The sequence below is a fragment of the Nanorana parkeri genome, unplaced genomic scaffold (assembly GCF_000935625.1).
Source record: "Nanorana parkeri isolate BGI_ZX_2015 unplaced genomic scaffold, ASM93562v1 scaffold78, whole genome shotgun sequence".
Classification (NCBI taxonomy): Eukaryota; Metazoa; Chordata; class Amphibia; order Anura; family Dicroglossidae; genus Nanorana; species Nanorana parkeri.
The window spans coordinates 2,082,251-2,105,070 of NW_017306346.1; the positions used below are offsets into that span (position 1 = coordinate 2,082,251).

At 42.8% G+C, this 22,820-nt stretch overlaps 1 protein-coding gene across 2 annotated transcripts in view; it reads left to right on the forward strand.

Annotated features, from left to right (window-relative positions):
• Positions 1-8,191: 8,191 nt before the first annotated feature.
• The window catches only part of INTS10 (integrator complex subunit 10), a 35,546-nt gene continuing 20,917 nt past the window's right edge, over positions 8,192-22,820 (forward strand). For both annotated transcript variants that reach the window (XM_018576858.1, XM_018576859.1), the window contains exons 1-8: positions 8,192-8,357; positions 11,698-11,765; positions 12,512-12,615; positions 15,343-15,482; positions 15,568-15,649; positions 17,135-17,275; positions 20,059-20,230; positions 20,872-21,041. In XM_018576858.1, coding sequence (XP_018432360.1) covers positions 8,229-8,357; positions 11,698-11,765; positions 12,512-12,615; positions 15,343-15,482; positions 15,568-15,649; positions 17,135-17,275; positions 20,059-20,230; positions 20,872-21,041 — 1,006 coding nt within the window. In that variant the 5' untranslated portion in view covers positions 8,192-8,228. The remainder of the gene's footprint in view (positions 8,358-11,697; positions 11,766-12,511; positions 12,616-15,342; positions 15,483-15,567; positions 15,650-17,134; positions 17,276-20,058; positions 20,231-20,871; positions 21,042-22,820) is intronic.

A 22,820-nucleotide genomic window follows, 5' to 3' on the forward strand; every position in this document is an offset into this window, starting at 1 on the left:
AAGCTGAGAGGTGACTGACACACTGTTACTGTGTGTGTGACAACGGCACCAACCTACTGTCCACCTTTTGGCATGGAAAGTTTACACACATGCCTTGTCTGGCAAATGCCTTCAACCTGGTGGTGCAGTGGTTCCTAGTTAGGAGCCATGACAAGGCGTAGATTAGTGACACTATTTCACTGTTGTTTCTGCTGGCCCACACATTGCGTGTTTTGATACTGGAGGAGTCTATCCCCATGGGACAGAAACAGCGGCAGAGGAAGAGTACAAGGAGGAGGAGGGTTGAGGTGCGTGTGGTGAGGAGAACATGGGACAGGTTTCACCCCTCCTAACTCTGGGAGTTGTATGCGGGTGGGATGAGATCATGCAGGACACTGTATGACAGAAATTGGGGTCCTCCGCTGCAGGCAACTTGTGGTGAATGGGCTCATTCATCCTGAAGTGTCTTTGTAAGGACCCCAGGATTCAAGCCATGAAGGAGAGGGACCATTATTGGTTGGCTATCGTTTTGGATCTCCAATACAAGGGGTAATGGCAGATCTCATAGGCCAAATATGTGATGCTAAAATGTGGTGTCACTGATGCTGAGAATTGTAATTTTTAAAACCACACACAGCTCGAAGGATTCTCCCAAACATATAATCGAAAGAATTGGTGTTTTTCGGCAAAGTTGCATAAAATGGATAACCGTTTCCCCACTGTACGATATTTCATTTTGTTATATTTCACTTTTTTTGTACTGGTACATGTACCCTATGGCAGTGGCCCGCCCTTTGTTTGACAGTCCCTCAGGGCCGGATTTACTCCCCCTACCGCCCCAAGGCCAGGTTCCACAATACGCCCCCGTGCCGCCACCGTCGTGATTGGACGGCGGCGGACCATAGTGTGCGGCCGCCGGACACCTTACACCGGCGCCCGCAACTTCCCCACAAGGTCACTGCTGCCGCCACTCTGTGCTCTGCCGCCCCGAGGCCGTACCTCGGTGGCCTTGTGGGAAATCCAGGCCTGCAGTCCCTGGCCTATTAGCCTTGAAAATGGCCAGAATTGTTTTTCAAGACTTCATTCGGGTTATTGGGATAACTGTCCTTTTTAGACCACTAGAGGGACCCAGATGACTATACATTCTTTGATTTACTAATGATTGCAGTAGTACTACTACACATATTTATCCACTATGCATATTTATCCACACAGCTCCACTCAGCACACTGAAAACGATAGCAACCAAGTAGATTTCAGCTCACAAGTCAATTAACATGTAATTTCTGTTTGCTTGGGTTGCTGCATTTTGCATATCATTCTTGCTCTGCACTGCCTTATTACTTCTCTTCAGCAAGAAGTGAAAGCCCAGGAAGGATTAAATCACTGTGCACCATTGCAAAATGTATAAATACATATAAAACCTTTCTTTGCTTTTGCTTTTGTTTTTTTTAAGCTAGAGCACACAGTATCTGTTCTTAGCAAAGCAGCAAAGCTTACCTGGACAAACATGTGAATGGGTGCCTGGAGCACCACCTGCTTTGTAGAAATATACATAAAAATATTGACATGCAATATTTCCTACTACCTGACTAAAATAATAAAAGCATGTTTTTTTTTTAATTATTTTTTCCCCCCGAACATAATGAAGAAAATATCTATAAATCACTATCAGGGTTATTCACAAATGGGTGAAGAGTTTGGAGAAGGCATATGAAGTGAACACTCTAGGACCTTGGTTCTTAACTGGTGGGTCGTGACCCAAAAGTGGGTCGCAACCCTGTGTTCAGTGGGTCGCCGCATGCCTTCCACTTTTCTAAGTTAGAGGCTCCTCGGCCTCCCCTAGCCCAGCACTGTCCATTCTCACACCGAGCAGCCATTCAAAATATGCTGCTCAGCACCGAGTGTCAGCTTGAGGTGGGGTGGGCTGGGGGTATGTCAGCGAGGGAGCTCCATCCATACATGCATTGCTTATAGCTCCCTCACGTGTCCTATAGAGGTACCTGGACCAGAGGAACATCACATGGGATTGTAGGCAACATTTTCTTACTATTATACATTATAAAATAAAAGACACACACCCAAAATTGGCAAATTATGGCCGCGCCAAATTTTATTGGTATAACCTTAATATAAATAATAACTGTAAAACCATTAATTAATAAACTAAATTCATAAAACATGAAACCAAACCACCTGCCCAGTCATAAAAACTCAGGCAGACTCAAAATGACTTAATGCCAATTAGTCCCGCTCAAGATTTGAGGTGGCAAACCACACAAAATTGCCGCGACGAGGGAGGGAGCTTGCTGTGCTGCGATCCAGACAACTGACACTGAGTCCGGGAAAAGCACTCCTATATATAGGGTGAGGAAGGTCCTTCCAGAAGGTTCCAGAAACTTCTCAAAACTGTTACTTTTTTCCCGCCTAAAATAACCGTCTGAGGAGATTTAAAGGGGCAGCAGCTCTGAAATAAATTAAAGAAAAACACCAGCACAAGCCACAAAAACATTGAGTTGCCACAATCCCATGTCATTAGGTCTTGTTAGGATCCAGAGCGCCTCCAGGTGGCGCTGGAGCTAGCCCTGCAGTTCCAGTGCTCACCTGCGGGTGTCTCCCAGCACTTAGCCATCACCTGGTGCTTCCTGAGAGGGTATTTAAACCCTCCCCGCAGTCAGGGCGATGGCTCAGTGTTGTTTCCTGTTACCTGTGAGTCCTGAATCCTGTTTTGAACCTTGTCACCTGTGAGTCCTGAATCCTGTTTTGAACCTTGTTACCTGTGAGTCCTGAACCCTGTTTGAAGTCCTGTTTCATGTGTGTTTTGTTTGCTGTCCTGAGCCTTGTTGTTTGTTGTTGCTATTGGTCTAAGAGGAGACGGCAACCCGCAGATGCTGCAGTGCCGTCCGTCCGTTTTTTTACTACGGGCGGACGGCAAGAGGTTAAACAAACTATACAAATTTAACATCCTTGCCTGGTCCGTGTAACATACTTGCCTTGTCCGTGTGGTCACACGTGTTTGATCTGCCTGTGTGAATAGCGGGAGACTCCCGGAGCGTCCGGGAGAGTTGGGATGTCTGGTGTGGGTACATGCGGAGGTGTTGGGTCACCTGTGCCGGTATCCCTGACAGACCTTATTTGAGGTTCCCATTCTAGCTCACGGCTCCTCTACAGGTGCATATGGGAGCTGTACAAGCAATGCACATATGGATGGAGCTCCTTTATAGCACAGCAGCCCAAACTGCCGTGCTTTCCATTGCAGTGCGACTTGGGTTGCGACTTAATGACCGAGGACAAATGTGGGTCCTGAGGTTACGCAGGCTAGGACAGCATATCTGAACTGGAAAGTGAGCTGAATTGGTGAATTTTTCGAAATCAGCTATGCTGTCCTAGATTGTTCACTTCTCCTGCCCTCTCCAAACTCTTCACCCTATTGTGAATAGCCCCGTATATGTTCTCTGGAGTAGTATACTATACATACTGTCATGAAGTGAATTGCTACCCCCTTTAAATTTGGGTTTTCTTCTGCTTTCTATTGACTATGCAGGTTTACTAGACACGCTCAGTGGAGAAATGTTCTGCCTAGTCAGACCCCTTGTCAGATCCAGATGTCAATAGTGTGCTGGAATTACATGATGTCACTAGTTGGCTGAGCTAGAAACAGAAGTATTGTACAGTGCCCAGTGTCAGACAAGCTAAACAATATATGTTTTTTTTTTTTAAAAGGCATATCTATTTTTTTGTATACTTTTTTCCGGGGGCCTTCTCTTTTTTGTTCTCTTCTTCTCCAGAGCTGGATGGTTCTGAATGTTGCAAAGAAGGGCAATGACATAATGACATCAATGCTATTGTCTGTAGAATTGTACTGTGAGTTCAGTGTGCTGTGATGATGCATGGAGGGGTTAGGCCCCATTCACACTGCGCGATTCGCAGATCGCGCATGTGTCGCGCAATTTGCATTTTGCGCGATATCGCGCAAATGCTTGCATTGAGCAAGCTTGAATCGCGGCTAAATCCGCTCCAAAAAGGGTCCTGCTGTAGTGACACACGACCCGCGACAGCAGGACCCTTTGCCCCATTGAGAAGCATTGGAGAGCGATATCGTGCGGTAAATTGCCGTGATATCGCGGGAATTACCGCGCGATAAATCGCTCAATGTGAACGGGTCCTTATGTCCATGGCACTCAGAGCTCACAGAAAGTGCAGTTTTTTTTAGCTGCCTTTTTCGTTTTAGACAGAGCTGGAAAATTATTTTAAAAAGTTTTACTGAGTCTGGGCTTTAAAAAATAATGTAATAATAAATAATTTAGGAAATGATGCTGTACTAGTATTTAAATTGTAAAACAAAATGGATACCAAAAAGATTTTATGTATTCACAAAAGATCATTCTAAAATGGTGCGCAAAGATAAATTTAGATCTAAGCTGCAGCTTTACTGTCAGTCTTGCAGATTTGTACAGGTTCCTCCCCTGCACTCAAATTGCTTATTCTAATTTCACTATGCACTTTGAGCTTCTCACAGTGTGCATTAGAAGTGGATGCAAGTCAAATAAAGCCTGCCTCGTTTTCCGGATGGTGGACGTCCAGTTTTATCTACTTCTTGTCTCCTCAGCCTTAGGCCTCATTCACACGAGAAAAAGCCGGCACGTACAGCTCCATGCTGCGTGCAATGCCATATCGGGCAGCTCCCGGGAAGGACAGGTGCTGCGTGTGATTAGTACGCAGCCCCTGTCCTTCTCTATGGGAGTACACGGCCATACACCGCCCTACGCTCACCCGCCCTGCACGTCCGTGCGGGTGTACGTACTCATACGTCCGTGTTGGGACAACTGCACCCATACAGACCTGCACTTGGGGTGAGCGTAGGGTGGCGTATGGCCGCGTACTCCCATAGAGAAGGACATGGGCTGCGTACTAATCACACGCAGCACCTGTCCTTCCCGGGAGCTGCCCGATGCGGCCGTGCACGCAGCACGGAGCTCTACGTGCCGGCTTTTTCTTGTGTGAATGAGGCCTTACTGTTCCTGGCCTGCCCCTGTCATTTATCAGATTTTGTTTCTTTTAACCATTTCTCAGCATCACATGTTGGTGTTACCTAGAAAAATCTACATGTGAGTGCAGCCTGCCCAGGAATGCCCACTGCTCCAGACTGATATTCACCCATCAAGGCACTTTGATGTTTGCACAACTTCACCCAAGAACCAGCTCACTGTTTGCATTAGGGCTGAGGGATTCTGAGAGGAGTACTGAGGAATGGTGCTATGATGTGTTTAGAAAGTTATGTACAATAACCTGCTGTCTGCTACTACCAGCCATGATCTCCCTGCATTCCATAGTCAAGCAAGAACAGTCACTAAAAAGTGAAAACAAAATCTAAAATGAGGGTTTTAATGTAAACGGAAAGGTTTTATTTAAAAATGTAAAAAGTGTGTTAATGGGGGGGCAAGGGAAGACAAAATATAAGCAGATTAAAGTTCAGGTTAAAATAGGTTGTTATGTACAGTATAGTGAGAGCTTTCTCTTTTCAAAATAAAAAATAGATACATTTGAGCAAGGTAATAATAAATAAGATATTCACTATAATCCCTGGAGAAGGCCTAAATAACTGTCAAAATATGAAATTATCTCAGTAATGTTTTTAAATGAATTACAGTTTCTAGTTTACTAATATATCTACTACTGCATTAGTAAATCAAAGAATGTATAGTGGTCTGGGTCCCTCTAGTGGACCAAAAAATGAAACAGGGCAATCCGCCCCCCGAGATAGAGCCGCTCTCACCCGCAGTACCATACCAGTGACAGGAGTACATCCCCGCACACGGCCGGGACATACAGCTGTCAAGCTGTCACAGAGTTAACTGCGGTTCAGTGTAAAAAAACGGCACAGTACAAGTAATATGCCGGATTTTTACACTGAACCGCAGTTAACTCTGTGACAGCTGTATGTCCTGGCCGTGTGCGAGGATCATAGGCAGGGCTTGAAAAATCCACTCGTCCGCTCATCTGTGACGAGAGGACGTGGAGCCTGACGAGCAGCTGGTGGGGTTAGGGTTTGGGGTTAGGCCTTTTCCCCATAGTTCTCCTAAGGGTAACGGGAGGGCACAAACTAGCGTCCTCCCGTCACCCAAAGCTCAGGATCTTGCGGTATACTGAGACGCCGCAGCTGAAGCGGATCCCGACAATTATGTCTGGATTCACCCAGCTGCATGAGTGACAGCTGGCTCTGCCTATCTAGAGGCAGAGCCAGCTGTACCCGCCCCCTCCCCCGTCCGTTCCGCCAGTCCGCCTGGCGGATTGGAGTGGGGAGGGGGGAATCCAGTCCCTCCCCTCTCACGGCTCTGTGCAGTGACAGGATGGAGAAGTGAGCGAGCGCCGGTATGTGTTCGCTCATTTCCTGATCTACTGAGCCGACCTGTGACAGTTTCATTGTCGAAAGTCGGCAAGAACTATGAGGATGAGTGAAGATCACTCACCTCAAAGTTCGCCTTTAAAGAATTATAAAAAAAAAATAAAGAAGCATAAAAAAAAATTAAAAAAGAAAACATTTTTCCCCACACATACACAACATTACTGACCTCAGCACTCTGCATTTATTATTATCGCTCCCTCCGCCCCTCTGCTGGGCCCGGCCGGCCGCCCTGAACAATCGGGACCCAAAGCAGAGGCTGCACTGCAGTCAGGCAAATTAGGCGGCCGTCTCGGCCCACACAGGGGCTTTGCAGCTGCCTAATTTGTTTGAGTACAGACCACCCAGAGAGGAGAGGCCAGGTGAGTGTGTTGTAGCCCGGGAAGAGGGGGAGAGCCTGGGGGCAGTGGACACATAGGCAGTGAGAGAGGAAAGGGGTGGCACAGTAGCAGTGGAAGAGCCAGATGGGGGGGCTTATTTTCTGGCAGTATATCACCCCCCCCCCCTGAGACTGGACTCTGGATCCGCCCCTGCTCCTGACCCTCCTGTATAAGGACATAGTTAATGAGAATGCAGTAAAGTGAGGATGCAGGAAGGGGGTAAATAGTAAACAGGGACACAGTGTAGACAGACACAGTAAGAGCTTGTTCACACCAGATGTATTTGGATGCATTTTGAAAGCATGCACAATAAAATCAATGGTTTCTAATCACCCACACCATTGCATTCAGATCCAGTGCTTTAAATAAAAAGTACAGCAGCATGCATTTCATTGCACTGGAAAGTGCATAAACGCATCATGCATAAATGTAAGTGATGAAGAAAAAAAAGCTTTTCTAATTGGTCTGTGATTTTTTTGTAGAGAAGGGAAAAAAATACATTGCCAAAAAAACCACACTGCAACGCATTACAAGCACATGTAAACACACACTGAACATGGGTGATTGCACTGTGAGCAAGCTCCAACTAAGAACATAGTAAAAGTAGTAGAGATATAGTAAATTCATAGTGAAAGGAGACCCCCGGAGGTCAGAGTATAGAAAAGAACAATAAACAAGCACACAGTAAATGGAAAAACATCTTGCTATAAGGGCCTGTTTCCACCATAGCGCTGTGTTAAATGCACAAAACTATGCAACAACGCACCTAGCATGTGGTACTGTGCACTAGGTGCATTGCGTTGCCATTCATTTAAATAGCACCTCCTGGAGGCTGTGCATTACAACACATTGTAATGTGCGGTACCACAACACCATGCATTGCACTGGAAAAAAAGTAGTTCATGCTCTATTTTTTTTGTTTAGGGGTGCCATTTAAATAAATGGCAATGCAACACACCTGGCACACTGTACCGCATGCTAGGTGCGTTGAGCAATAGCGTGCACAAAACACACAGGGGGGGAATTATCAAAACTGGAGCAGACAGAATCAGGACCAGTTGCCAAGAGTAACCAATTAGCTTTTCACTTTCATTTTTAAAGCTGAACTGAACAAACTGAAGAGAGAAGCTAATTGGGTACTATAAGCAACTGCTCCACATTCTATCTGCTTCAGTTTTGATAAATTGTCCCCACAGTATCGTGCATTAAGTGCAGTGCTATGGTATGAACGGGCCCTCGGTCATGTAACAATGGCTACATCAAGCTGTGCAGAACAGCACATTTTGAAAATGACAATTCATCGCACACTAGTAAATAACAGGAAAATCACGTGTCGCTATTTCTATGGTAACAGCAGACACTGAAACTAGCATCTGACTGCATCAAAGCGCGACAGCACACTGCGCATGCGTGCTCTTTTCCGTGTCTGATGACGTCATGAGAGGTGGCTGAAGTTGTTCCTGACCATGGCGGGGCTAGGGGATTGTGAGTTTCTAGTTCAGAGAGCCCGGGAGCTGGTACAGGACGATACGTGTGCGGCACGAGCCTGGCTTATCACCGCCCGCACTCTCTACCCACAGGACTTCAACATCCAGGTTTGCTGCATCCACTGTGCTCACGTGATCCTGCTGAGGTGTATTCATTGACGTGATAAGACCATGCACAGCTCTACTAACGTGCCACACACTTGGCCAGTTTTTGTTATTATTGACAAAGGCAATGGAATGAAGGAGGACAACGTTCTAACATATGTGTCATGGAATTATGTATATATACTAATGTCAAAAGCTTCCTAACAGTGGCGCTGTCACTAGATTAACCACTCGATGACTGACATGTTACAACCCCTTCCTTTTCTGTCCTGTCCAGGTCATTTTACAGAATTAATTGCTGTGATGTTTTCACAATCATTCGGTTGATTCATGCAATGCTGTGCCCAAATAAATGTAAAATAGTTTTTTCGACCGAGCATTCTTCTGGAGTTTTTTTTTTTTTTTTTTTTAGTATATAAAGGAAGACATAAAAACCCATTTTACTTACTCCTCTGTTATAAAACATATTAGATATATATACAAAAACCTCCCAAATCACCCCTGTTTGGAAAGCAGACACCCCAAAGTAATCTCACTTATGGCCACATGTTTTTGGAAATGAAGAACCATGCTGGCATGGAGGGGGTTAAAAGACAAAGCTTGCTAACAGTGCACTAGATGCATTATTGTACAGATCATACAACGCGGGTGGAAGAGGGGGTGATGAAAAAGTGAATAGGTCACATACAGTGGGAGGTTGAAGAGGTAGATCTGCAGAATACAACCGGTGAGGGGGTTAATATATGGGTCAGAGATAGGATGGAGCAGAGATATACTGTAGATGGGTAATACACAGGTCACTGCAGATACAAGGTGGAGCTGACATATACTGTAGAAAGGCTAATGCGCAGGATGGAGCTGACATAAACAGGGGGTGACAGGGTTTAAAAAGATCCAAAACCTTTATTATCTGTGGCTTGTTTTCATCGGGTACTAAGGGATGAATTATTCATTCATTGGTACCTCCTCTCACCCCTTTCTCCGTTGTAAGAGGAGGGGGAGGGTTCACCCGTGTAAACATTGCCATGTGATCACCTGGTAGTGGTGCCATCCATCTGTATAATTATGATGTGTGGGCAGCAAGTGGTCTTACCTGCACAGAAAAGAATGAATACCCTTTCTGCCACCTGCACCCCCAGTCTTCACTGTATTGTGACATAAGTTTGCTGAATAACTATGCGAGTTGTCAGAATTCTCCACAGTTAAGCTGATCATAGTCTGAGTCCTGCCAACATTCAAGCAGCGTGCGGCCCTGTCAGCGTAACTCCATTGCACTAAAGTCAATTTCATGTGACCAGTGTTTTAACTCCTGGTCATCCTTGAATACTTTATCTAAAGGCAATTATAAATTAGTCAAACTACTTCTGCTTGCTTTAAAGAAGAAAACTGTTATTAACCCTTGCAGTTGGGCTACCCCCACACTGGTAAGGTTAACTGCTCATTTTGGCCTAGGGAGGAAAATAACAACGATATACTCATCCGATCCTTGGACCCGGCAGGCTTCTCCTCTCTTCTCCTACGCTCAAGCAATGTTATGACCCCCAGCGTCCTCATGTCCCATACACTGTGTATAGAACGTGATGACTAGGGGACCTTAGACTGCTGCAGCGGAGGGGCAGGGCAAGCCGGCTCCGATGATCGGCTCAGTATAACTTTTTTGTTTTCCTCCCTAGACCAAAACTAGCAGTTAACCCTTGCAGTGATAGCCCCATTGTAAGGGTTAACCACTTGCTGACCGGGGTGTTAAACCCCCTTCCCGTCCAGGCCATTTTTCAGTATTCAGCGCTGCGGTACTTTGACTGACATTTATTCCGTCATGCAACGCTGTACTGAAATAATTTTTATACCATTTTTTGGGGACAGGTAGAGCTTTCATTTTGGTGGTATTTAATCACCACTGGGGGGGTTTTATTTTTTACTATATGAAGGAAAAATTACCGTAAATTTAGAAAAAAAAAAATTAAATTATAAAACATTTAATAATGCCTAATTTATTTGGTAAAATATAAAACACTGAGTCACGTTGGGTAAATAGACACCAAACATGCCAAGTGTTAAAATTGCACACGCCTGCGAAACCTTGTGACCCTTTACAAGCTTTTACCGCTCATCAGTTTAGTGTTATCAGTGATTGATGGCCCTAAAAATTGTTGCTCACACTCCGATATTCGCGGCGATATGTAACATGTGTACCGCAATTGTCGCGTTGGCACACCCGACGCGTATTTACATTTATATATGCGTATAAGTGGGGATGGGGGACCTAAAGTTTTTTGTTTTTTTTTACATTTCTTTATATGTGACTTTTATTTTTTTACACTTAATGTTACTGCTATTACATAGGGGGATTGTTATTCCCCTATGTGATAGCACAGGCACACTGACAGGTCCTCTTTATGGAGACATTGGGGGTCTCTAAGGCTGCGTTCACACGCTCGTTTTTTTCGCGTTTGTGTTCAGTGAAACGGGCGTTTCACTGGCGGTATGATTTTTTTTTTCCTTTTTATTTTCTCTATTTAAAAAAAAATACGTTTTTTTTTTTTTTTAGTTTTACTTTTGAACTTTCCGCCCCCCTGCAACACGGCCGCTCGCAAGGGGCGGAAGTCGGCAGCCGCCGAAGACACAGCGGGGATTGCGGACAAGGTAAGACCGGTACGATGTATTCCCGAGTATGGCTCGGGGTTACCGCTTTGTTAACCCCGATCCACACTCGGGAATACCAATGGAAACGCGCGGCAAATGCCCCAAAGAAGCTCCTGTACTTCTTTGGGCGTAGGGCGTTTTGCAGCACGTTCCTATGCGTACCTACATTGGCTTTCACATGTTGAGCGTTTTACAGCACGTTGGAATGCGCTGTAAAACGCCCAGGTGTGAACGAGGCCTAAGAGATCTGCTTCATCAGCTTCTTCTCTCTGGCTACAGCTGCCAGAAGAATGACAGCTGAATGCGGAGGTAATGTAATACACATCACTTCCGCATTCAGACGTCGGAGGGAGATCAGCAAGGAGCAAGATGCTGATCTACCTCTTATCTACCTTTTACAAGCGATCGGACGGCTATGGAGTCGCTAACCGCTTGTATGTGTTACAGCCGGAAACGGCTGTACAGATTGGCAGCGGGATTCTGCTCGCACACGCCCAGAAAAAAAAATGATGTACATTTACGTGACCCCGCCGGGAAGTATCCTCCGTCTGTCCTTCATTTTACAATGGGCTGACGGCAAGGGGTTAATAAAAGTTTTGCCCGGAGTTCTGCTTTAAAAAGCATATCTGTCATTATTTCTTTGTGTGTAGCATTTATTACTGTAATGTAATCTTGTTGAATTGCAATTTTTTTTTTACAGTATGAAATGTACAATATTGAAAGAAATGCGGAACGCACTGCCTCAGCCGGAAGACTGTTGTATGACATGTGAGTTGTTTCTAACCATATGAGGAGTGTTCATTGTAATTCAGTATCTATAAACCTTTCCTTTTCATTGTATTTATAAATCAATGCATTTGGTCTTTGATCTGTAGAGTCCCTTTCAGTGATGCTTACCTTATGGAGATATAAAAGCAAGGCCCACTGTTCAGTGAGCTGCATACTTGTTCTGTGTTTGTGGCACAACATTTAACATAGTACTGCATTCTGGAAGTTTCTCCTTTTTAAATGTGTGAAGGAACAGGTGATGGGAAATGCTCAAAATAAAATGTTAACTAATCGTTTATTTCACCAGAAGCAACACAAAAAATGTCAAACTACTTTTTTTTTTAATAAGTAAGATTCTATAACTGACTGGAAACCGCTCGTGAGAGAAACCCTGAAGCTGCTACTGCCATATCCTGAAAATACAACTTTCCTAGCTGCCTGACTTTTGTGCTTTGTCGCTAACCAGATACAGATATTCATATCCGTACTAACTTTGTTTGCTGCATACGTATTCTTTGCCTGTTACTGAGAAAGTATGGAAGACATCCAGGCAATTCTAATTTTCAGCAGACAATTGGCAGTGGCAGCCTGTGTAGTGTTTAGGTTTTTATTATACCTTGCAGTGCCACCATTGCCTATGTCATTTTCTACAGCGTTCTATAATACTCATATTAGCATTCCTATTCCTGTATTGTCTTTTCTTGAGCTATCTGATAGAAACTGCACTCCTTTTTGTTCTTTTCAAGGTTTGTAAACTTCAGTGACCAGGCAGTAGTTTGGAGGGAAATTGGTGTGATAACAGCTGCTCTCCGGAATGACTCGCAGGATAAGCAAACACAGTTTTTAAGAGGTATGAGACAAGATGCATGATGCAAGTTCAGTAGTGGTCAATTCTGTCGATGGTGACTCTAAACTACAGCTCTCATGGGAGAAATAGCTGGGCATGTAGACGAATATGGGACATTTTTGTTTCCACTCCTGCAGCTTGGAAGAGACACCTGCCTGTTCAAGTGTGCTGCTGGAGACTGCGGGATGGGGTAAGGAGACATAGCAAGGTCTTGGCCCTACTTAGTGTGCCTGCATGCTGATACTCTTCCTCGATTTGATATGCTGTAAGGTGGGCCCCTAAAACCCCTTGTGAGATGTGAGGCCGCACATGTTGCAGCAGATGCCGATGGAGAATCTTGTGGGGGGGGGTTGGATGGAAAGAGAGGAATGTACAGCTTAACCCTTTCGCTACCATGTATGTCATATGTCGACAGCACCGGGCCCCTTTAAACGGATGTTTGCGGCTATAGTCTGTTTACCTGAGTAAAGCTTTAGTTTTACACTGGAAGCGATTCTGGCATCTGTTAAGTGACCTGTTTGCTTCCAGGGGTCGGTAGACATGTGCCCCCTCGCCTTGCTTCCTGGGCTCTGCTGCTCCTCCTCCGGGCCCGGCAGCAGCATCACGAGTGGTAGAGGGGAGAGAGACCAGCGAATGTCCATTCGCTGATCTCCTCCAGGCTGAATGAGCATGATTTAATCACTTCCAGTTTCAATATGTGCTTGATCAGCTTCAGTAGGCTGCAAAGGTGACATAAGGTCACCTTAAAGAGCACCTGTCACCACTAAAATGCTATTCCCCCCCATGTGAAACCAATGAAGTTAATTTAAAAAAAATGTTTAAAGTTAACTAAAATACATTTAAAAACAAAAGGATTTTTTTTAAAATCTTCCCCTGTCCTTGCATAATGCACATACTAACAGAGACATGCATCGGGGAGTCTATATACAAAACGACAAGTGCAACACACGTTAGGTTTAGCCACGTACATCAAGAGTGAGAGCAATAATTCTAGGGCCAATACTGGCGGTTAACTCTAAACTGATGACCTGTACAGGCTTTTAAAGCATCACCTATGGACAATTTGGGGTACGGTATTTTGTTGCCGTTTATCATCATTATTTTACAAAAGAATTGGGTATTATTTTGTGTTTTTGGGCATTAAAAGTAACTTAAGTGTATCTTTTACTGAAATTTGGGTTTGATAAAGAGTTGCATAAACATTTTATTCTACAGGGTCTCTGCTTTTAAGAAATATCTCATTCTAAAATGTAGAGGTGCACCGAAATGGAAATGTCAAAACCGTAACGAAACGAAACCGTAATAAAAAAAATTGTCAGCTCGAAACTGAAAATGTTTTTATTTACATTTTTTCAAATATTTTATTTTTATTTATTTTTTATAAACATTTTAATATTTTAATATTTATTTTTATATATTTAGTCATTTTTTAAATTAAATATTTTTTACTTTACTTTTAAGGGCTTCGGGGAACTATTGGGAGTCTGAACAGACCCCTGATATTTCCCTTTTAGAATAGAAAAAGAGATTGAGGACAAAAAGTCCTTAATCTCTTTTTTTGCAGCCCCTGTTATCAATGAACAGGAATCCTCTGAGTGATCCTGTTCATTCATAACTTGAGGACATAGTATGTTTACTATAACTACAACTATGAATGAACAGGAGGGGATATAGATCACTTCACATTCATTCATAATTGAGGATACATTAACCATACCATGTCCTCAATTATCTACAAACACTCAGCGATTACTGATCACCGAGTGTTTGTACCACTCTCCTTCCTGACAGCTGTCACAGGACGCTAAGCGAGCGGTGCAGGGAGGAGAGCTCATCCTCCTGTGACAGCGCGGGCTGTCTCTGCCCACACACCGCTCTGCCGGACTGTGATAGGAGGCTGAGTGGTGTGGGAGGAGAGACGCCAGCCGCTCACAGCGCTTTCCTCCCGCAGCGCTCGGCCGGCTGTCACTTTCTCTCCTCCCCCGCTGGGACACAGAGCAGCGCGGGAGGAAAGAAAGCAGGGATGCACCGATGTATCGGCACAAAAATGGCACTTTAGGCATTTAGCCAAAAATGCATTTTTCGGCCGATATTTTTCGGTGCATCCCTAGTAAAATGTGGATTATAACATCTGCAAAAAAAAACTGCTCTGGCAGCAAAAGGGTTAAAGGCATCTCCCAAGAATGTAATTGAAAGTATTGGTGGTTTTGCCCATGTCCCCCACATAACAAGCGGGAACCATCCTCCACTGAACAGTATTTCTTTTTAATATTTTTGTTGTATTGTTACATGTCTTCTATGACAGTGCCAAGCTCCACGTACCCTCTGTTTGATAAGCCCTTGCCTATTAATGTTGAAAATGGCTAGAAAATGGTTTTCAAGGTTTTCCCCCTAAAGACTTCAATTGGACGCAAGTTTGCAGTTTTCATTGGTAATTTTTGACAAATGGATGTGTACCGAACCCAAGTGCTTATCTCTGATTTTTTTTTTTAGGTATAATATGGTATGTAATAAACCTATGGTTAGTATTATAGGGGTGGGTCCATAACTTCAAGAATGTGTGTATTCTTTTGTTTGGTCAGTCAGGCTGGTAAGTAGACTAAATCTATGAGGTGAAAAATTAATTCCACTTATGGATAATTATATTCTAGTTAAAGACTGAATATTGAATAAGAATTGCCCACATATAGCACGCAACAGAGTTGCTTATGTTGTGATTACTTTTTCCAGGTCTGTTTGAAGCCCTCCCGGGCCGGGTGCAGTGTGAGATGTTACTTAAAGCCACAGAACAATGTTTTAATACACTGGAACGGGCAGAAATGCTGCTGCTCTTGCTGAGGCGGTTCCCAGAGACTGTTGTACAACATGGGGTATAGACATTGGTTTTCCTGTAAGCTACTATAGCTATTTTTGTGCTTCCAGTATGCAAAAATGTATTTTTCTTTTTATTCTCAGGTTAGCTTGGGTGAGACACTTCTAGAAGCTGAGAGCCTTGAGGACCAGGAATCGCCTGTAAACTGCTTTAGAAAGCTGTTCGGTGAGTGTAGCAGTCTTTGACTGGATACTGCTTTCCATCTGCATCAGCGCTTATTGTATACTTACACAAATGAAATTGTAAAACATGTTTTCCAAACCAAGAATCTTGTATCATTTTGTAACAATGTAACATTTTTACTTTACTGGAGAAGTCAAACTGAAGTAACCCTTGGGCCCGTGTTACATTAGCGATCCTGAAAAGAAATAGACACCGGCACTCCAATAGTAAATCGATTACGTCTATTTATTGAGGTACATCAAAAGCAAAATAACACACTTAGTGCTTGGCACTAAGTGTGTTATTTTGCTTTTGATGTACCTCAATAAATAGACGTAATCGATTTACTATTGGAGTGCCGGTGTCTATTTCTTTTCTGCATTACTTTGACGGTGGCCATCCGTCGACTACTGAGCACCCAGGATACTTTGTTGGACGTGCGGTCAGGAGTGCAATGGGTACATGGACTGTAATCTCACATTAGCGATCCTGTCACTGATGACAGCTCACCATTGACAATATCAATAGAGAGGGAAAAACAAAAATGCCCTCTTTAGCCATCCTGTCACTGATGTGTCTTTTCCAGTGACAGTATAGCTAGTGTGACATGGGCCATAGTATACTTGTCTTCAGTAATCAGATATCTGTGGTTTTCAACATTATTTTGTGCAGGTTGCACCTCTTGCAGGACTTCCCTCCCTATCGCTTCATGCCCCAGATTTTGCAGTGGGTGCAGATGGAGAATCTTGTGGAGGGGGTGGGAAGAGGTGGAAAAGGAGTGCATGCCTTTTGATTCCGACCGGTATCATTGAAGTGTTGCCAAGCTCATGTTTCCTTATGCATGTGGTACCCAAATGGCTGGTAATTTTATCATGGCCTGCACCATATAAGTTGTGGTAAAAGTACTAATTGTGCTGTTGGCAGCAGATACGTTAAAAAAAGCCCACTCCATGTTATTGTACAACCCTCTTTTTTACACCAAATGTTGTATGTGTAAATCTCTGTTTATTTGTAACAATAAAAAACAATTGAACAGAAAAAAAGCCCACACTGCAGATCGCTTTGTTTGCTGCTGCAAAAAAGAAAAAAACATTTTGGGTCCAAGGATTGCACAAATGTGTGGGGACAAATGGAAAGCCAGTATGAAATATGATTACTGTAAGTCTCTGAAGAATTGTCTTTGAATGTTGAAATGTGTTTGTATCGCTTTACCATGGTTCTTTATGTGACCACTATCTTATATTCTAAAATGGAATCTGCACATGGCTACTTTAGTAAGGTGTAGTGCGCCTCACCCACATACACACTCCCAACAAGTTTCCAGTTGTGATGGAACACCACCATATTTACCAACAGATGTTCTGTATCTAAGGGGTGCGTGATTGAAATGAATGTATTTCCATATTTCTTGATGAAATAATAGCGATCAGGCAACATTTGAAACTGTCGTTCTCTTTTTACATCATTGTCTGTAATCTTCTTTGATAGTTTGTGATGTTCTGCCGCTTATTATAAACAACTTGGATGTTCGCTTGCCCGCCAGCCTGCTCTACAAGTACCTCAACAAAGCTGCCGAATTTTATATCAACTATGTGACACGATCTCCTCAGAATGACAGTCAACAACAAGGTTGGAATCAATTTGTATCATTACCATATTTCTCTGTGATGTGAAACATTTTGGAAAGTAATAACAAGCACTTGCTAGCTCTTGGATGAAAATACATATACTGGTATAGTGTCACACATGATGCTGAGATTCATTGAATGGTTCGGTATCAGTCTGTGAGCAGTTGATTACTGTCATTTGTCTGCTTGGACTGTAAATATTACACTAACAGCACACAACTAATACTTCTAGAATATGAATGATGCTTTCCTTTTAAAACCATCCAAAATGATAATTTGTTTTTCACTGACTCCAGAGGGTTAAATTATGCACCACTTTCTTCTACATCTCTGATCGTAGGGTAGATGATGTCACTTAGTCTGCATCACGGCTCTGGCCATTATACAACTTGTTCTCTGTGCCAATCAGAGGTTCCAAGTTGCCCCTGCATTTTTCCATATTTTTTTTTTTTTTAAATACATGTCATATAGGTTATTCGCACCTCTGCAGTTTTGAGCGTTAAGACTCACATCACCGTGTATTACTTTGTGACGTACAGTAATGTGCAATTTAATGTTTATTGCAACAGGCAAAAAAAATACAGTGCATTGTGCTTTTACATACACTATATTGCCAAAAGTATTGGGACTCCTGCCTTTAAATGCACATGAACTTTAATGGCATCCCAGTCTTAGTCCGTAGGGTTCAATATTGAGTTGGCCCACCCTTTGCCACTATAACAGCTTCAACTCTTCTGGGAAGGCGTCCACAAGGTTTAGGAGTGTGTCTATGGGAATGTTTGACCATTCTTCCAGAAGCACATTTGTGAGGTCAGGTACTGATGTTGGAGGAGAAGGCCTGGCTCGCAGTCTCCGCTCTAATTCATCCCAAAGGTGTTCTATCGGGTTGAGGTCAGGACTTTGTGCAGGCGAGTCAAGTTCCTCGACCCCAAACTCGCTCATCCATGTGTTTTATGGACCTTGCCTCGTGCACTGGTGCGTAGTCATGTTGGAACCAGGAAGGGGCCATCCCCAACTGTTCCCACAATGTTGGGAGCATGAAATTGTCCAAAGTGTCTTGGTATGCTGATGCCTTAAGAGTTCCCTTCAGTGGAACTAAGGGGGGCCAAGTCCAACCCCTGAAAAACAACCCCACACTATAATCCCCCCTCCACCAAACATTACACTTGGCACAATGCAGTCAGGCAAGTACGGTTCTCCTGGCAACTGCCAAACCCAGACACGTCCATCGGATTGCCAGATAGAGAAGCGTGATTCGTCACCCCAGAGAACACATCTCCACTTCTCTAGAGTCCAGTGGCGGCGTACTTCACACCACTGCATCCAGCGCTTTGCATTGCACTTGGTGATGTAAGGCTTGGATGCAGCTGCTTGGCCATGGAAACCCATTCCATGAAGCGCACTACACACTGTTGTTCAAATCTGAAGGCCAAGGTTGGAGGTTTGTAGCTATTGACTCTGTAGACAGTTGGCGACTTCTGCACACTGCACTGACCCCGTTCTGTCCTTTTATGTGGCCTACCACTTTGTGGCTGAGTTGCTGTTGTTCCCAGTTGCTTCCACTTTGTTATAATACTACTAACAGTTGACTGTGCAATATTTAGTATAGGGATGCACCGATACCAGTTCAGATACCAGTGCCGATACTTGGCTTTTTCATGAGAACTACCAGGGTTGCAGCTGGAACCTGGCTCTGGCGCTCCACCACTGTCCTGAAATCATATTGATATTGTTTTAGAAAAACTGTCACATGACAATAAACACAAATGTATCAGTATTTGTGTCTGTAAGTACTTGGGCAAGTACCAGTACTTGCAAAAATGGTATCGGTGCATCCCTTATATATATTTATAAAAACAAAATAATACATTAAAACAGAGATGTACAAATCCCAGGAGCCCCGTGTGCTCCTTACAAATGGCATCCGTCTCCTAACTTTTGAATTTTTCTCTAGTCTAGTCTTGGAGCTGGAAAAGTATCAGTACTTGTACCGAGTACGATACTTGGTATCAGTGCATCCCTAATTTAGTAGCAAGGAAATTTCACAGATGGACTTATTGCACAGGTAGCAACCTATCACGGCACCACGCTTGAATTCACGGAGCTCCTGGGAGCGACCCATTCTTTCACAAATGTTTGTAGAAGCGTCTGCATGCCTAGATGCTTGATTTTATACACCTGTGGCCATGGAGGTGATGGGACACCCTCCAAATCATTGGATTCAGGTGTTCCAAATACTTTTGACAATGTAGTGTATATGTTGATGGGTTTTCATTGATTTCAGTATAGAATGTATCGGGAAGAAATCAATCCAAAACACAAAACTGGGACTGGGCCCTTAGAGCTCGTTCTAATAAAAACAGTCAGCACATGATTCCAGATCCATCTCCCATGTTCTACTTTTATTGACTCAAGGCACTAGGACACAAAACCAGACATAACAAACATGCTAATGAGTTTCTGCCGTTGAGGCCTTAATCAAAGCTATGAGCTATGATTAAGGCCTCTTGGACTGAAATGTGTTAGTACGTTTGCTATGTCTGGTTTTATGTTCTGCAGCCTTGAATCAATAAAAGAGAATGTGGCAGATTGATCTGGAATCATGTGCTGACTGTTTTTATTAGATCAAATTGGAGGATCAACTGGAGCCGTGGTTGTGCACCAGTGTTCTGTACAGACATATTGGACAGAGGAGGTAGAGCACTTAACAATTTATGTTCTACATAGAACTTGCTCACGTATATTTACATTGCTTATTGATAAGGAATTTGTTTTTATACCCAGGTACACAGGACTCCTCTGATCTACTTTCCCCCACAAAACGAAGTTCCCAGAAATACATTATTGAAGGGCTGACAGAGAAGTCTTCACAGATTTTGGACCCTTGGGATAGGCTGTTTAAGATTCTTTCTGTAGTTGGAATGAGATGTGAATGGCAGATGGACAAAGGAACAAGGTAATATGGCACACTGAATATAATAATTCCATGTATAGTTAGTATGGTGAGACATGATGAGTTATAAGAATAGGTTTCTGGTAAGCTGTAGTAGTGACTGAAGCCCAGGAAATAAAACTGGGTGTTGGACAGTGTCAGGACAAACACAACTCTGTAAATTATATTTGATTCAATGTATGCTTTTAAGATTTCAACTCTTCACATAGACGGGTGACATAATGATCCTTTATTCACTAAACTCTGTTGCCTTTTATTTTCTTCTGGCTCCCTGGTTTTAATGGAAAGCCCCTCATCTTTTATATTTCATTAAAAAAATGGGTAATTTGTTGTGTTTTGGGGCATTTAATTAAATTTGTCACTAAATTTTGGGGTTTAATAAGGAGTTGCGCTAATATTGCGCAACATAAAAATTTTCAACTACCACCATTTTATTCTATAGGGTCTTGGCATTCAGAAAATATATAATGTTGGGGGGTTTTACGTCATTTTCAGGCCTAAAATGTGGAATATAACATGGGTGCAAAAAATGAAAAAAGGGCCTCAGTCATGAAGGGGTTAATGCCTCTGATTTGTTCATGGATTTTGTCTTCAGATGAATCTGTTTTTCTGCTTTGAGACAAGATTTGTATTCTTTTATTCAGGACATTTAATGATCTGTTTCACCGTGTGAAAGAACTCTGCCGGTACATCAGCAATTTTGATAATGAGGCCCATGCGAAGTATAAGAATCAAGTTGTCTACTCTACTACCCTCATTTTTTTCAAAAGTGTCTGCCATTATATCAGTGCCATTCAGCCATCCCTCTTCCAAGGTGAGTGTGTTTTGTTAAAGGGACACAGAGCACCGCCTACCTTAGTAGCAAAACACTGCCAAACAATTACATTTTCCTGCTTCTAATTATGTTATCTTTTCCAATAACAAAAAAGAAAAAAGTTGGGGGTTTTTAGGCACAAGACAAGTCCAATGAACTCCAAACGAGAAAATTTATATAAAATCTAATTTATTTGAATTCATACAAAGGTTAAAAGCATCAGTTAGTGCATATAGAATATAAAAAAGGACACACAACTACGAGAGAACCTCCTAGCACCCCCTAAGTTCCAAATTAGAGGTTAGATTGCATAATCAAGGATCTATAGACATAATTGGTAGATGAAGATACAATGATTAAACAAATAAATGTCATAAGAATGAAGAGTCCATATTCATAGTAATAAAGAACCTCTAGTGGAACAAAATTACCATTGCAAGTACTGCACCACCACCCACCAATTTTGTTCCACTAGAGGTTCTTTATTACTATGAATATGGACTCTCTATTCTTATGAAATGTATTTGTTTAATCATTGTATCATCTACCAATCATGTCTATGGATCCTTGATTATGCAATCTAACCTCTAATTTGGAACTTAGGGGGTGCTAGGAGGTTCTCTCGTAGTTGTGTGTCCTTTTTTATATTCTATATGCACTAACTGATGCTTTTAACCTTTGTATGAATTCAAATAAATTAGATGTTATATACATTTTCTCGTTTGGAGTTCATTGGACTTGTCTTGTGGTGCCTAAAAAACAAAAACTTTTTTCTTTTTTGTTATTGTTACTTAACCAGGGGTTGGCACCCAGCTATTCAGGATCTGTGCACCATAACCATTATTGTTCTTATGTTATCTGTTCCTTGAAATATTAATTGTTCTGTAAATTTCGATTTGCAACTTATACATTACTCCCAGCACAAAGATTAGTTTTCTGAACAAGCCTATACACCAAGTCAAGCTGTTGCAAGTTTGTCAGTTAATCTTTCAATTCACTTTTCTCCACTGAGGAATACAGAAGCTGACATTGTGTTCTGTAGCTTATAGTACATGTGATGGGGAAATCCATCTGATTGCTTGGAAGCCCCTTTGTGTAAGGCTCACAGCATGGTGTGGTATGGAAAAAAAAAAGTTAAATATTCTCCAGTAGTAAACTACAGGACAGGTCCTATAGAAGGGAATGTATTGTTATACCTCAACTATAATGTTACATTGCCTTTCATTTCCACAAAATGGGACAGCTGTTCCCCAAGTTCAGGGAAGGCAGGCAAATGCACATCGGTCTTTCTCCTTGTGACTAACCAGTGGTTTATTGCAAAGGTACAGCAACGTCCAAAGCTAATTGGCTGACACGCTAATAAAAAAAATAAAATACATTGGTACCTCTGTTCACGAACGCTTCTGTTCGCGAATAGGAAGTTCTGCTAAATTTTTCTTCCGTTGACAAACTCTGCATCAAGTGACGAACACAACCACAGCCATCTTCCCTGCTCTGACACATGAGCCTGGCTTTCGCTAGTCGAGATTGCGGTCTGATCACAGTTTCGATTCGGTTTGCGACCAGGATCGTGGAACAAGTTAAGTTTGTGAACCGAGGTACCACTGTGTGTGTGATATATATATATATATATATATATATATGTGTGTGTATATATATACATACACACACACACACACACACACACACAAACACACAGTTTTCGGTGCCATTGGTTATGACATTAGTCAGTCATAATATAGTCTTTTTTCAGTTGCATTGTTGGTGTCCAAATGTTCC